The sequence below is a fragment of the Myotis yumanensis genome, unplaced genomic scaffold (assembly GCF_028538775.1).
Source record: "Myotis yumanensis isolate MYYU_CA2020_CCGP unplaced genomic scaffold, mMyoYum1.0.hap1 SCAF_3, whole genome shotgun sequence".
Lineage (NCBI taxonomy): Eukaryota > Metazoa > Chordata > Mammalia > Chiroptera > Vespertilionidae > Myotis > Myotis yumanensis.
This window is the reverse complement of record NW_027223754.1, coordinates 153,926,804-153,942,649: the sequence shown is the minus strand read 5'-3', so window position 1 is coordinate 153,942,649 and position 15,846 is coordinate 153,926,804. Positions and strand designations below refer to the sequence as shown.

The 15,846-nt window shown below is 33.2% G+C and overlaps 1 protein-coding gene across 3 annotated transcripts in view; it reads left to right on the top strand.

The window, feature by feature from the left end:
* Positions 1–15,846, top strand: part of USP15 (ubiquitin specific peptidase 15) — a 120,666-nt gene that overhangs the window by 63,904 nt on the left and 40,916 nt on the right. For 2 of the 3 annotated variants that reach the window (XM_070409821.1, XM_070409823.1), the window contains 2 exons: positions 6,623–6,709; positions 14,388–14,532. In XM_070409821.1, the coding sequence (XP_070265922.1) occupies positions 6,623–6,709; positions 14,388–14,532 (232 nt within the window). The remainder of the gene's footprint in view (positions 1–6,622; positions 6,710–14,387; positions 14,533–15,846) is intronic. The other variant, XM_070409822.1, reaches the window with a different exon arrangement.

Sequence of the window (15,846 nt, the reverse complement as noted above, 5' to 3'; positions counted from 1 at the left end):
CAAGTTCATTAACTATTTAATTAAAATATATAAAGGCCGTTTCCAAATTTAATTGAAGTTAGAAAATTTAGACAGTCTGTTTCATCATAAATGAATGTAATTTAAGTGTGTAGTTCTCAGATAAATGCTTGATATTCACAGGTTCTCATAAATAATTATTGAGTATTTCATTTCTTCCTTTCTCTTCTGGTTTGTTCCAAAAAGGAATTGAGCAAGTTACAGTAACACATGTAAGTCAAAGTTAACTATAAGAATAGATACAGAAATCAGGTCAAGTGGAAAATAAGCATATTTACATATTGAAGCCAGAGAAGAAAGTTAACAAGAGCAGTAAGGGCTTTTGAAGCTATTAAAATTAATCTGCAAATGTATGGTCTTTTTTGTTAGATCCTGATTCAAACCAATTGGAGGAGAAAAGATACTTTTGAGAAAATTGGTATAAAATTGAACATGAACTGAGTATTAGATTGGGACCAACGGTAGTATAAAATAAAAAATATCTTACCACCCAGCCAGTGTGGTTCCATGGTTAAGTGTCAACCCATGAACCAGAAGTTCACTGATCAGTTCTCAGTTGTGGGCTTGGTCCCTGGTAGGGGGCCATGCAGGAGGCAGCCAATCATTGATTCTCTCTCATCATTGATGTTTCTAACTCTTTCTCCCTCTCCCTTCCTCTCTGAAATCAATATAAAATTTTTTTTAATCTCTTAACTATTAGGGATGCGTACTGTAGTATTCACAGGTGAAATTATGAATGTCTGAGATTTGCTTTAAAATAGTCCAGCAAAAACATGGGGAAAGGGGCGCTAAGGAGATGATAGATAAAACAAGAATGACAGAATGTTAATTCTTGAAGCTGAATGACTGATACTACGTACATGAGAGCTTGTGTATATTTGGAAATTGAAGTTGAAAATAAAAGTGGATGGTAGTTTTGGTTCTGAGATTCATAATGGCTAAAGAAAAGTAATTTTAGTTTTTATGGTAGAATATTTTATGTTATAAATGCCATAATTAGCAGTCAAACTAAGGAACAAGAAATAAAGTTATGCTCTTGCCAGTGTGGCTCAATTAGAGTTGTTTGAAGCATCATCCTGTATACCAAAAGGTTGTTTGTTCAGTTCCCTGTCAGGGCACATACCTAAGTTGCGATTTGAACCCTGGTTGGAGCATATAGAAGGAAACCAGTTGATGTTCTCTCACATTGATCTCTCTCTCTCTCTCCCCCTCTCCCTCTCCCTCTCCCTCCCTCTCCCACCCCCCTTTCTCCCTCCCTCCCTCCCTTTCTCCTTCCCTCCCTTCCTCCCTCTTCCCCTCTACTCTAAAGTGTCAATGGAAAAAATATCCTCAGTTGAGGATTTTTAAAAAAAATGGGCAAAGTTTAAGGTTGCTCTTGTTTTTTTTAAAAGGTAATTTTTATTTTATAATGTTAGATTTTACAAAGTTGGGTTGTTTATGTCAGATTTGAAAGTAACTATTAAAATCTTTGTTTTGCAATGTCAACTTTCAGGGTTGACTTTTCTGTTTTGGTTGCTCAGTATGGTATTAGATTTTCTAGTGTGTTAAATATTCAGTTAATTTATCAAGAATAAGCTGTGTTTTTTCGGTTAAAGTCAAGTTTAACAGTCTTAATTGCATGATTTTCATTATAACATAGAATAGGGAAATTCAAATATTGCATTCACTTGTAAGGGATAAAGTTTAATTTTCTCTCTTTATAAAATTAGGTTATGTTGATGTTTTACCTTTTTCTTTCTTGTTTAAGAGATAAGTCACTGCCTTTTGTTACATCTACCTCAATCTAGCAAAAATTAGTTTAACCCTAGGTTAGTTAAATTTAGTATCTATGGCTTAATATCTACGTGTAATATTCTAAACGTTTTTCTCTCTTCTCTTTTTAGAAAGCCACTAGAGCAAAGTTGCTAATGGACAGTGTAATATCCCAATTACATCAATGGAAGAAAGCTAAAGGGCTCAGGTTATAATGCACAGACTGACTAGTCAACCTTAAAAAAAAAAAAAAACAACACTCTACAATGTTAGCTAGATTGGGCTATGTGCAATCTAGGTCAGAAGTTGGAAATCAGAATCGATAAGTGATCAATAATGTCTGTAACAGCATTTAAGAAGTGTTATCATATTTTAAAATTACCTGTGGACCACATCCATTCTTCCCTCTCTAATCTCCGTGCTATTTAAGGGCAATCTCTCCAGTAAAGTTGTTTATTCCAGTGCTTCCTAGACCTTGTTTTTTCTTCTATTGTCTTTTCTCTCCTAATATACAAATGCCTAGCATCCTGCCACAATACAGTAGACACTCAAATAATACTCATCCATTCTTTGTTTCTTGTCCAGAATCATCTTCCCCAAGCCTATAAATGTAAATAAACCTCTCCCATCTTTTTTATAAAGACATAAACTTCTCCCAAATATGATTTTTTACTTTTTTTTATTTTACAGCTAATTTATTTAAAAAGTAAAATTTCTTACTATCCATTCAGAATTTAACAAATTCTCTTTATTTGACTATTTTTGTAACTTAGTTTATTTGACCTCTTTTAAAACTTAATTTTGGTAACTATCTTCTAAAAAATTTATCTTAATTTGAAACTATTACACCCCAGTTTTTCAAGCACTATTTTTACCTCTCTGACCAATCCTCTGGTTGGCTGGCTCTCTTCCTCTCCTGGGCTGCTATATTTGGTTGTGCAGGTTGTATACTACACAGTTCTTGAGGATGTTGTTCACATTGTAATATATGTAAAAGGCCCTCCTTGGCACTGTGCATTATACAACTTCACTGAGTATATGCAGTAGCACTTCTCACACTTTAAATGCATTAATATTCCACAAATTTCCATCTGAGCACCTCTCTTTTCATACCATAATAGGCTCTCAAAATCAGTGGATGGACTCTATGCTAATCCTGTTTTTTAGCTCAAACTGACACCAATATTCCTTTCCATATTTTTAACCTAGAGCTCTCTGCTGAATTTCATATTTTTTCCTAAATGTCAGGTAGAATTCACAATGTCAGATTGAACTTAAAATCTTTTTAACCCATGTTCTTCCATCCTTTCAACCTAAACTATATCCATATCCTATTATTCTTTATTTCAGGTACCATCTGAGAGCCTTCTTAAGTTCTTCCTTTAACCTTATTTCTTTTATTTAATTAGTCAACTAGTCTTACAGATTCTACCTCCTAACCCAAAGTTTTCAAATGTTTTGATCTTGGTACCCCCTTATATTCTTAAAAGTTATTAAGGATTCAAAGAACTTTTGTCATATGTGTCATATCTATTGATGCCTGTATTTTAGAAATTAAAAATAAATGTTTATTTATTTATAAGTAATACTACACTATTATATATTGACATAAGTAATATTTTGTGAAAATAACTACTTTCTAAAACAAAAAATGTACTGAGAACAATACATTTCTAAATTTTTGCTAAATTCTCTTAGGTGCTTCTGCATTGAATTTTTTGTGATATATTGTTTGGGTTATAAATTCAGCATTGCACAAATATATAGTTAGAACAGGGAGGAGTTTTGTTTTGTTTTTGATAGTTGCTACCACATCAGAACTCAGCCATGGTGGTTTAATGATGAAAGGTTAATTGCGATGTGGAATCTGATATCATGTCGATGAACTTTTTATTTTATTACATTGAAATCTGTCATGTGTAACTTCATGCAGTGGTAAATTTTGATTCACTGAATTTTACAGGTATTCCAAATGTTGACATAAATCATATAATTTTTTAATTACTCTTGTTAAAACATCACAAGTTTTGATGAGAAAACTTTAAGTAGTGGGAAGCTATCAAGCTCAAGTTTTGTTTTCCTAAAGTAACAGGCTCCCTTCATGTATTTTTGAGAAAATGTCTGCCAGATAGCCTTTTATGTAAAAGAGTGAAAAGAGGATAGTTCACTTGAAATTCAGATAAATGTCTTCTTTCTCATGACAACCATATTCAGTATGTAGCAGGTGTGCTTTATGAAAACTTTCTGATTTATTACTCAATATTAAAAGAAGTTTAATTAAGGGTCATGGTTTAATCAAATCAGTAATTTTTATTTTTCAACATAGATATTCTTAAGTGAAACCGTATTTTCTAGTGTAGGGTTGGGGGTGTGGTGAAGAATACAATGATTCTAGTACATGGTCTGGTGCTACTGCTTTAATTCATGCTAATGTATTAGCAGTTTTACCCATCATTGTTTTTAAGCTGTCCGTGCAAATATCCACCCAGTGAAAGGGATCAAATAACACTTAAATAACACTTCGGTCTTATTACAGAAATAGTTTTGACCTCATAGTTGGGCACGCGGAAAGGTTCTTAGAGTCCCCTAAGGGACCATGGACTGTACTAGCACAACTGGATAAAATCCAAATTCCTTTATAGAACATAAAAGGTCCTATGTTATCATACCTACCTTACTAACTTCTACTCCTATCACTACATACTTCTTACTCTTTCATCCAATCTGAATTTATTCTCTATAAACATCATAATATCTACAGTTCATGCATTTGCATGTGCTGTTCTTTTACCTGGAATATTCTCACTTTCAGTTCCTACCTACACCTCCATCTGTGCGCATCATTTAAAAATTGCTGCATATTACTATCCACAAAAATTTTATAGTTTGTTACAATTTTAAATTTTGTCACAGAATTTATTTTGCTTATATATCATTTTCTCCCATTAATTTGTGAGCTGTTTGAGGTCAGGAAGAGCTCTGTCTTTAAACTCCTAATACTTGCCAGGAGTGAAGTTTTAGTAATCATTTAATCAATGTTTGAATGTTTTAATGAATTTCACAAAAACTTATAATACTGTCCTTAGGTAGAGTTGCTGATGAACAGTAAAAAGGCCCCAGATGGGCAGAAAAAGAAAATAATATACGGAGTGGGGCAGTCTCCATATATTATTTTACAGATGTGAATACACAAAACAGTTTATTCTTATATTTTTATTCATTAATTATTGTATTATTTTTCATACAACTGTAAGCCTACTTTTGCCCCACTCTGTATATTATTTTCTTTTTCTGCCCACCTGGGGCCTTTGTACTGCTTTTCCCTGCCCTATGTATGTGTCTCAGCCACTTTATTGGATGACATAATATATCTTTATTTCCATAATTTTTGCTATAAGTGAAATTCATGGGAACATTGCAGTTTATATCTCTGAAAAGTTGTAATGAATTAAATTATAGCCAAATGGGTATCATTTTCAAAAATTAACCTCCTTTAATTTATTATGCCTCAATGTCTAATTTAGTTTTTTTCTAATTTAGCATTCTTAACATGAAGGGGGGAATGCCATGATATTCCTATATTGTTATTAATATTTTAAAACTAGTAAGGGTGAAATAAAATGTATTTTATTTGCCTTAGAATACTAGAACTACAAAAGTACCTTTTAAGTAGGTTCTCTACTTTGTTTTATATTAGAATTTGGTTGGTCATATTTTGTATCTTGAGCTTAATAGAGTAAAATAAAATCTTGTAAGGTACCTTCTGTTAGGAAGGTACCTAATTAAGTCTCACTTAATGTAACCTACCTATGAACAGCCTGTATCAACAAAAAGAACCTCCTTTAAAATGAAGAAAAAAATTTACCAAGATTTTATAATACATAAAACTTCAAAAGTTAAATTAAAATGTCTGTATGAAAGAAATTTTATTATCCACCATTTATTCTGCAGTTATATAGAGTTAGTGAAATCCAGATTACTAAAAGCTAGTTTTATAGATTGTACTTTCCTGCATATTGACCATTTCATTGTTCATTAGCACCTGAGTAGAGGAAATAAAATAATTTTTAAAAATAATCACGTGTGCCTCACTAATTTAGAATTTATGATGATTGAGAGACTGAAAGTTATCTTTTTACAGACTATAGGCTAGATGTTGCCTAGTAAATTAAAATTGTTTATAAAATTAAAACAAATCTTTCATAGACCTTTAAGTACTTTATAATGGATTTGTTGATTATAAATCATGCTTTTAAAGCATTTTATTTTATTAAGAACTAGTAATTAATTAAAAGCTAATAACTGAGACTTCTCCAAAAAGATTCTGAATTAGTAAGGTATGTAACATATAGTCAGATTTATGTCTTTTCTGTTTTTGCAGAGAAAGCTGCCCAAAAATTACTTTTGAGGATTATGTTTTGAATTTTCATGCTATTCAATCCATGGTGACATTCTAACTTGAGACACAGTGGTTTTATTTACATACTTCCTTAAAAAATAGTATTTTAATTCCATGGATTTAAGCAAATTGTTGATTATAAAATATTCATAGTGATTACCTGAAGTAGAAATTAGTGTTATTGGGTTAGTATATCTATAAGAGTAATATCAAGTTGCATATTTATTTCATAAATTTCTTTTGAAAGTAGTTGCCTTTGTACCATTATTTTTTATATAAAAGAATACATTGGAAATTGAAAGCCAAAAAATATATAGTGATTTTGCTCATGAATTTGTTTTCCAGCATTCATTTACTACATACATTGTCATCTGTTGGTTCTTTTCTTTATTTCATAATTAATTTCAAAATTCAGCATTTTTTATCTAATTTAACATTTTCATATTTTTAAAGGTCCCCAGGTGCATCCAATTTTTCAACTTTACCAAAGATCTCTCCTTCATCTCTATCAAATAATTATAACAACATCAACAACAGAAAGTAAGCACTGAATCTTAAAAACTCTTTGTCTAATTGATCGCCCTATTGTGGTTGCAAAAAATCTCTTGTATCCAAAATTTAGGATAAAAGTCTTAATGCACTAATTGAATTTTTAAAAATTACTGGTCGGATTTTCTAGGAGTAACTTCACAGGAAAGAACACACAGTTACAAACTTTCCCTTGATATAATACATATACTACAGTAATTTACTAAAAATAAAATACAGTACTTTTAGAATTTTACATTCTAAATACAAATCTGTTAGATTTACATTCCAATACATAGAAATCTGTTAGAATTCAATTTTTTAGAAAGAATATAAATTTCAGATGTCATTTTAGAACTAGATATGTAATCACCTACAATTCTTTTATATAATAAAAAGCTAATATGCAAATCGACCGAACGGTGGAAGGACCGGTTGCTGTGACGCTCACTGACCACCAGGAGGCAGACGCTCAATGCAGGAGCTGTCCCCTGGTAGTCAGTGCACTCCCACAGGGGGAGTGCTGCTAAGCCAGAAGCTGGGTTCACAGCTGGCGAGTGCAGCAGCCGTGGTGGGAGCCTCTCCCACCTCCACAGCAGCACTAAGGATCCCCCGAGGGCTCCCGGACTGCGAGAGGGTGCAGTCCAGGCTGAGGGACCCACCTCCCCGCCGCCCCTACCCCCGAATGCACAAATTTTGTGCACTGGGCCTCTAGTATATAGATAGTATTTTTGAAAAGTGTGTGTCAGTGATTCTCAACTGTAAAGCTTACACATTTTTACGTTTATTATAAAAAGGCAATCAGTGTTTCTTTAAAAAGTTCAAAGAAACAGTTCCCTTGCCCCATCCTGAATCATATTTAGAATCTTGGAATTTGTAAAAGTTAGTGGAATTGTGTGCTTTATCAAAAATAACTTGGACTTCACCAGATCATCTGACATGGGTGTATTACCTGGAAAATTAGCATGGTTTTTATTTTATAGAAAAGGATAAAAAGAAAGCTTTTATTTTAATTAGTCCAATCAAATTATAGGAAGAACTTTAATCCAGACATGATTATCCTTTTTTATTTCTTGGCTATATACATTATGGTTTATATATTAGGTTAACAGTATTTATGTAGTTAAATATTTGTACTACTTGTCCAGTTCATAAATGGCATCTGATTATCCCAAAGAATAGATTCAAAAAGACTAAAGCTGTGTGTGAAATAATCTTTAAAATAATACCATTAATTGAATATATAGGTTTAATTAGTTTTCCCTTAAAATTCATATTTGAGTTAATTGACAAAATTTGTTTAACATGCATCTGAATTATAAATATATAAGAATAACCAAAATAATTTGGAAAGAAAAAATCATGAGAAAGTATTAATCAAATATCACAACCTATTATAAAGATATAAGAATTCGCACAGCATAGTGCTGACCCAGAAATATATCTACAGATCAACAGACTAGGTAAGACAGCCCAGAAATAGAAATTTATGTATAAAAGAGTTTAATGTGATCACAAAGAATTCTAGACCAATGGAGAATGGAGCAGGTTATCCAGGAAATATAGGGAAAATTGGATAGCTATTGAGAATTTTTCTTTAAAACTTTAAATTAATTACTTTTTGTTGGGTACATAAGAATTAAAAGGTAAATAAATGGAAAAATGACTTGCTATAAATGGCAAATTAAGGGTTAATAGTCTTAATATATAACGTTCATAAAAATATGTGAGAAATATTCTATTATGAAAATGTGCAAATGATGTAGATGGGAAATAAAAATAAAAGGATTAAAATATATTAATATTTTAAATGTTCAAATTCACCACTACTAGAGATATGTAAATTTAAAACCATAAAAATCTCCATCTACTTTCTCTCACCTCAATATCAATGGGAAAAATTAAGTGATGAATATCTATTCTTATAAGGATTCTGTTTGAGTGATTGAAGTATTAGTACAACTTTTCTAGAAAATAGTTTGTTGTATGTATTAAGAAGATTTAAAACATTCATTCCTTTATTTCAGTATTAATAAAAATATGTGCACCATAGTCTAATAGCATTACATTATAGTGTATCAGTGAAATATCGAAGGCACTATGAGTATCCAAAATGGCAGTGTTTTATGTTCTTTTCTGTTTTAAAATGTCTGTCCATCGGTAAAAGAGTAAAAGGAAATATTCCCCTTTAATCTGGTTTATGTTTTGTTTTTTATTATTAAATTCATCAAAAGTAATTTTTTCATAGGAGATAAAATATTACTTGTGTTTCTGCAATTGCAGATGGCTCCCATATTTACTATAAAATAATTCAGTTTCAGGTGTAACATGTATTTATAGTTATTCTTTGAAGATATTTTTAACATTGTATATAGAATGTATTAAATATGGACTATATTTTGACTAGAGTCGCTGTGTTAGGATATGTGATCTGTTGTGTTTCTGTTTTTGTCTTATTTCCCTGTTACGGCAAAAATATGACAGTAAAATCTGATCTCAAAACTTCTGACTGCAGAAAATATTGAGTGAAATAGGTGTGTTTTATTTTTAAAACATCATTAACTAATGACTTTACTCCTATACTAGATTATATATTTAACTATTTATATTTATCTTTTTTAGGCACTAAAATAGTCCTTTCATATTAGGAAACTTAAAGCAAATAGCTACGGAGGTTATCACTGCGATTAGTAAAGCTTACCTTTCTTAGTAAACAACAAATTTAAACATAATACAGAAAGTTTTTTTTTCATTTTTAAAAATTTTAATATGATCATAGTTATCTAAACAACCAGAGGCCCGGTGCACGAAATTTGTGCACTGAAGGGGGCTCCCTAAGCCCAACCTGCACCCCCTCCAATCTGGTTCCCCGACCCCTGTGGGATTGGGCCTAAACTGGCAGTTGGACATTCCTCTCACAATCTGGGACTGCTGGCTCCCAACCACTCGCCTGCCTGCCTGTTGTCCCTAACCACTTCTGCCTGCCAGTCAGATCACCCTCTAACTACTCCCCTGCCAGCCTGATCGACACCTAACTGCTCCCCTGCCGGCCCAGTCGCCCCCAACTGTCCTCCCCTGCCGGCCCGGTCACCCCTAACTGCCCTTCCCTGCTGGCCTGGTTGCCCACAACTGCCCTCCCGTGGCGGCCATCTTGTGGTGGCCATCTTTGACCACATGGGGGTGGCCATCTTGTGCAAGGGCATGATGGTCAATTTGCATATTACCTCTTTATTATGTAGGATTATTTTACATAAAATTTATTTCTTAATTTTCCCTTCAACTTGTGGAAATAAGTAGCAGCTTAAGACCAGATGGAAATAGCATCATTACCCATTTTATATAAAACTAGAGGCCCGGTGCATGAAATTTGTACACTTGTGGGGGTCCCTCAGCACGGCCTGCCCCCTCTCGCATTCCGGGAGCCTTCAGGGACTGTCCAGCAGTCGCACTGCTGCAGAGGCGAGAGAGGCTCCTGCCACTGCCGCTGAGCTTGTCAGCTGTGAGCCCGGCTTGTGGGAGCCCACTGACCACCAGGGGGTAGCTCCTGCATTGAGCGTCTGCCCCCTGGTGGTCAGTGCGGGTCATAGCTACCGTTTGTTCTGCCGTTTGGTAGATTTGCATATCAGGCTTTTATTATATAGGATGAGTAATGACCTTTTTGAATTAATGTGCATTTTTGAAACTTGATATATGTGGAGATATTTTATAAGTATAAAGTATATATTAAAATCAATAGTTATGACCCACAGGTTTATATGAAATTTATTACAAATTCAAGACTTGAATTAAACTGTTACATTACTAAGATAGACCATTTTTATTTATCTTCAGGAATAAAAAATAATAGTTATAAGGTAATACAAAGTATACTTTGAATTATTTAAGTTTAATAAAGTTTTTATTGAGGACTAATATGAAGAACCTGAAGCTGGATTATTGTTTCTTTACCATATGTAATTATTATACCTATTAGTCCATACAGCATTTGTTCTTGCCCTAATTATAATTTAAGTACGTTTTTAATATGTACCAAATTTATTCTCTTTTTATTTTCTGCATTTTTCTCTCACTACATTTGTCTTGATACGATACTGCCTTAAAACAATTTTTTTAATGTATTTATTGTCTCAACTCTTGCCATTCCACCTCAGAATATATTTCTGTTTTTCTGTTAATTCATTTAAAGCTCTTATTTGAAATGTAAATGACTCCCTGTGAAACATTAAGCTAGGAAAAGGACCTGGGTTTTGGAGACTGCCAGAGCTAGCTAGCCATCTGCTTCTTAACAAGTTACTTGCTGAGAGCATCATTTCATTAACTGCAAAATGAGCATGATTATAGTTATGAGGATTAAATAATAGATGTATAAATTTTATAATGTCAAATGTAAGTACTAATTAAAAAGTCAGACTGAAGTTTTTATAAAAAGATAAGGGCTCGATTTTACAAAAAATGTTAGATTTTTAATGTATATTTAAGGAGATAGAATTATAATACAGAATTAACCTAGTGAAGTACTTAAATTCCCATTAAGATCACTGGCAGGCTAGCTTACTCTCTTTAGAAAAAAAAAGCAGAAATAGTCACGGGAAAATAGGTTTCCATGTACTTTGTCAAAGCATTTAAAGAACTGCTGGTTTTAGTATTTCCCATTGCAGACTTTAATACTTGATTTAGAAAGCACATAAAATGTGGATTATAAGTGACTAATCATGATAGTTTTAAAGTATTTCTTAAATTGATCACTTTTGATTGTCATTGTGCATCTAGACTACCTCAATCTTTGGAAAGGCTTATATTTACCCTGACACTTAAAATGTAGAAGTCCTTTAAGGATTCAAACTTTAAAAGATAAAATAGCCCAGCCTAAGGATTCAGATTTTAAAAGACAAAATAGCCCTTCTTGCATGCCTCAGTGGTTGAGCATCAAACTATGAACCAGGAGTCGGTTCAATTCCCAGTGTGGGGCCTGCAGGAGGCAGCTGATTGATGATTCTCTCTCATCATTGATATTTCTATCTCTCCCTTCCCCTCTGAACTCAAAAATATATTTTAAAACAAATTTTTAAATAAATACAAAATATAAAACTGAATTTCCAAATAAGTTTTTACTCATTTCTCAGTAAATAGGAAAAACTATTTCAGCAAATCGTGTCCTATTGCCACAGAGAAGAATAGAACTTCCAACATCCATTTGTGTTATGTGTAGGGGAGACCGATATATCTGAATATATACTTATGGAATAAGCGTGTAAATATGCTTTTAGTCTTTTAGCTTGTGCCTGTGTGTGTGTGTGTGTGTGTGTGTGTGTGTGTGTGTAAGTATAGGCATGAGCTTGCATTTGGGCATACCTTCCCTGTACACTCATAGATTGCTTAAAATTTTATGTCTTTATAGCCAGAATTATGAGTTTTTTAATGTGTAAAATGTGTTGAAAATATAGACCTTGCTTTTTTTCATATATAGCACTTCTTAATAGAAATAATAAACACGGGATTAAGCTTTTTGTTGCATGTCTTCGAATTAGATTCAAGAATCTAGTCATCAGTCATTGAGTGAATATATTGAATTGCTTATAGGTGCCTAGTACTTTATTAGTTACCAGGAATCTATACTAATAAAAGGGTAATATACTAATTAGATCGGACATCTTCCAGAAGTCCTTCTGGAAAAAGCCATGGTGGTGGGGCGGAGGCAGAGGCGGTTAGGGGCGGTCAGGCCAGCAGTGGAGAGCAGTTAAGGGAATCAAGCTGGCAGGAGAGAGCAGTTAGGGCGATCAGGCCAGCAGTGGAGAGCAGTTGGGATCAGTCCGGCAGGGGAGAGCAGTCAGGGGGATCAGGCCAGCAGGGAAGAGCAGTTAGGGACGATCGGGCAGGCAGGGGAGAGCAGTTAGGGGCGATCAGGCAGGCAGGCAGAGGCGTTTAGGGGCGATCAGGAAAGCAGAGGAGCAGTTAGGGGCATCAGGCAGGCAGGTGAGCGGTTAGGAGCCAGTGGTTCCAGATTGCAAGAGGGATGTCCAACTGCCGGTTTAGGCCTGATCCTGCAGGGAGGTCGGACATCCCCTGAGTGGTCCCGGATTGGAGAGGGGCGCTGAGGGATTCCCCACCCCCCTGCCGTGCACAAATTTCGTGCACTGGGCCTCTAGTATAAAATAAAATATGAATTATAAGGCTACTGATCTGCAAAAAACAAAATGCTTGAATTCTATTGTTTCATACTTTTTTAAAAGTTTAAAATAAGCATACAGCTACAAGACTAGCAATTCTGAATTTGAATTGCTCTAGATTGTATTTCTTTGGGCACTGCTGTTTTTGTTCAGTCTTGGGGTGGGTTGTTGTTGGTTTTTATTTCAGTCTGGGAGTTGGTCTTTTTTGTGATGAAGGTGGGTGTTTTCTTAAAAATGCAAAAATATTGCATTTCTTAAAAATGCAAAAATATTAGGCTAGTGTTGTGTATATAATTTTGGTTGATGTGGTTTTGTGTGTTTTACCTATTTAGCTTGTTGTGGGAGGTGTGTGTGTGTGTGTGTGTGTGTGTTTACTAAAGGCTTTATTAGAGCAGGCTGTGGCAAAAAATCCACTTAAACTGTTAAAATAATAAAGTGGAAGTATAGAAGCTACAATACAATGTATTTGAAATTATAAGTAAAGTCTACTTTTAAAAAATATCAACAACAAATTGTAAGCCCGTTGAAGTTGTCATGTTTATTTGTAGCAGTTTTTTTTTTATTACATTATTAAATTTAAAAAATTTGATTCTTGTTCAGGCTTGTACTAATGAATTTTTTTAATGATTGAAAATATGCTTTTAAATTATGTCCAAAGTATCCATTATACTGGATACTTTGGACATAATTATAAGGTAACCTATTACAATTTAAGGGAGAATCCATATTTTTCCAGAAAAAAAAATTATTACATATAAAAAGAAAGGCATTAACTTATTGATTGACTTTTCTTAGTTCTTTCTAAAATTACCTTGATATTCTCGAAGATTGATATCTTTTCAAGTTTAGTATTTATTATGGTAGTACAAATTTTCCTGAGGTTATATTCATCTAGTTAAGTAAACTGCATTATTCTAACAACCTAGAAGAAAGAAAAGCCAAATAATTCTGGAATGTACTTGCTTAGAATCATTTCATTTTTGCATTCCTGATCACCCCTGGCTTTTTTCACATTTGAATACCAGATTTTGCTGGCCTAGCCTAGAAACTATAAATAGAATTTTCAGTGCATCAGTACAGTGATGTCACAGAGGCCTTCTAAATTCTGGTCTGATTTGTAACTAAGGTACAACCCTTCATGTTTCTACTATTCTCTTACAGTAGCAGGATGTAAAAGGGACATAAATGAGATGATTTATTGCTGCGGGTGGTGTTTAAAATCTAAATGTTTTAAATTTGATGGAGCAATGGAGGATGGAGCAAGCTGTGAAGCTGCTCCAGTTAATCAAGGGTAGAAAGATACAATGGTTTGTTTTTGTTGGTGTGATATAAGATGCAGTGATTTGTTGATTGGATGAGGAGTATCTTAATTAAGGGAGTATTAAAAAGATCCTGAATTAAGTGCTTTATAAAAAAGGCAATGACTGACCACCTAATTCAAATAAGTTGAAAGTACTCTGTTCATTATAACTACATTGTGATCATTGATTGCATTGTGAAAAATATTTTTTGTTTTCTTCCAGTGTGAAAAACTCAAATTATTGTCTCCCATCATATACTGCTTATAAGAACTATGATTATTCAGAACCTGGAAGAAACAATGAACAGCCAGGCCTCTGTGGCCTAAGTAACTTGGGAAATACGTGTTTCATGAATTCAGCTATTCAGGTAGGTATTTCCAAACAATGTGAAACTCGTGTTTTATGAGAGTCAGTAATACAAGAAGAGTAGACTTGGGTTTTGTATGTCAGAACATGAGTATTATATATGTTTTGAGAATTTTCTATTTTTGTGGAATATTTACACATACACATTTGACGCATTCATTCTAGTGCTGGTAATAGAGTATCAATGTTCCTCAATTGGGTGGCATATAATTGATTACCACATAGTGGAAGATTAAATATCACTTCATGCAAAAATATAATTCCAAACAGAAAACCTAGGCTCTCTGAGAAGAAGAAAAAGCTAGTGAGATCTCTACAATATTCAGTAGAAGTCTCTTGGTTGGTTGTTTTTGTTTTGTTTTGTTTTGTTTTGACATTGATGGGAATGTTAGAGAATAAATATTTTATGGTCACCAATCTTCTAACTCTAAATAAAATTATTTTTAAATCTTTTTTTTTAACCTTAATTTGAAGTTAAGATTCAAAAAATTTTTTATGAACCTCCCTTTGTATACATATTCTAACACATCACTTTTCCTAAAAGATCTTTAATTTGGGGATATAAGAGATCACTGCCTTTTTCCCCTGTCTCTCCATGGAGCTTCCCTTTTTGTCCTACTCTTTCTATACCCTCTTCCAACTTAACTTGTTAAATATTTATGTCTTTTCTTGATTTTGAAGTAACAAGATCTATATATATCTTAATATCACTGTCACTGTGTGTAAAATTAGAACTGGTTATTTACTACCCCTTTCACAAATAAGAATTTTTTTCAAATACCTGAAATAATGGCACATACTGTTTTTTATATTTAAATTTTAATTTTTTTTTTTTTTTTGCAAATTCTGAATTTTACTTTTAAATTTGCAATTTTCTGTTCTCGATTCATATTTAATACTGAATCTCCTTTGCCTAGGAGGCAGCCTCCAAAGATAAAGATTAAATACAGAATATGGGTTGATAAGGACATTATTGCATATCTTTTTTTACTATCTGAGAAAAGTGTAGGACTGTTCACCATCCAAAATTATAAATAAATCCTTTTGTAATTGTCTTTATAGCATTCTTGGAAAAATTAGATTTAAACTGTCATCACTCTGTAGATCAGGAGTTGGCAATCTTTTAAAAATGTACAAGGGGTCATAATTGGTTAGTTTCTGATTTCTTGGTTTAGAGTTGAGCCACTCAGTGTCTATTGCAGATACTATGTCGATTAATAAACTCTTCCATTAAACCTTATTTGATGAATAATATTTATTCAACTTTAATGTGAATTACTTTATTCAAAATTGCTTTTCTAGGATGTTAGCACTA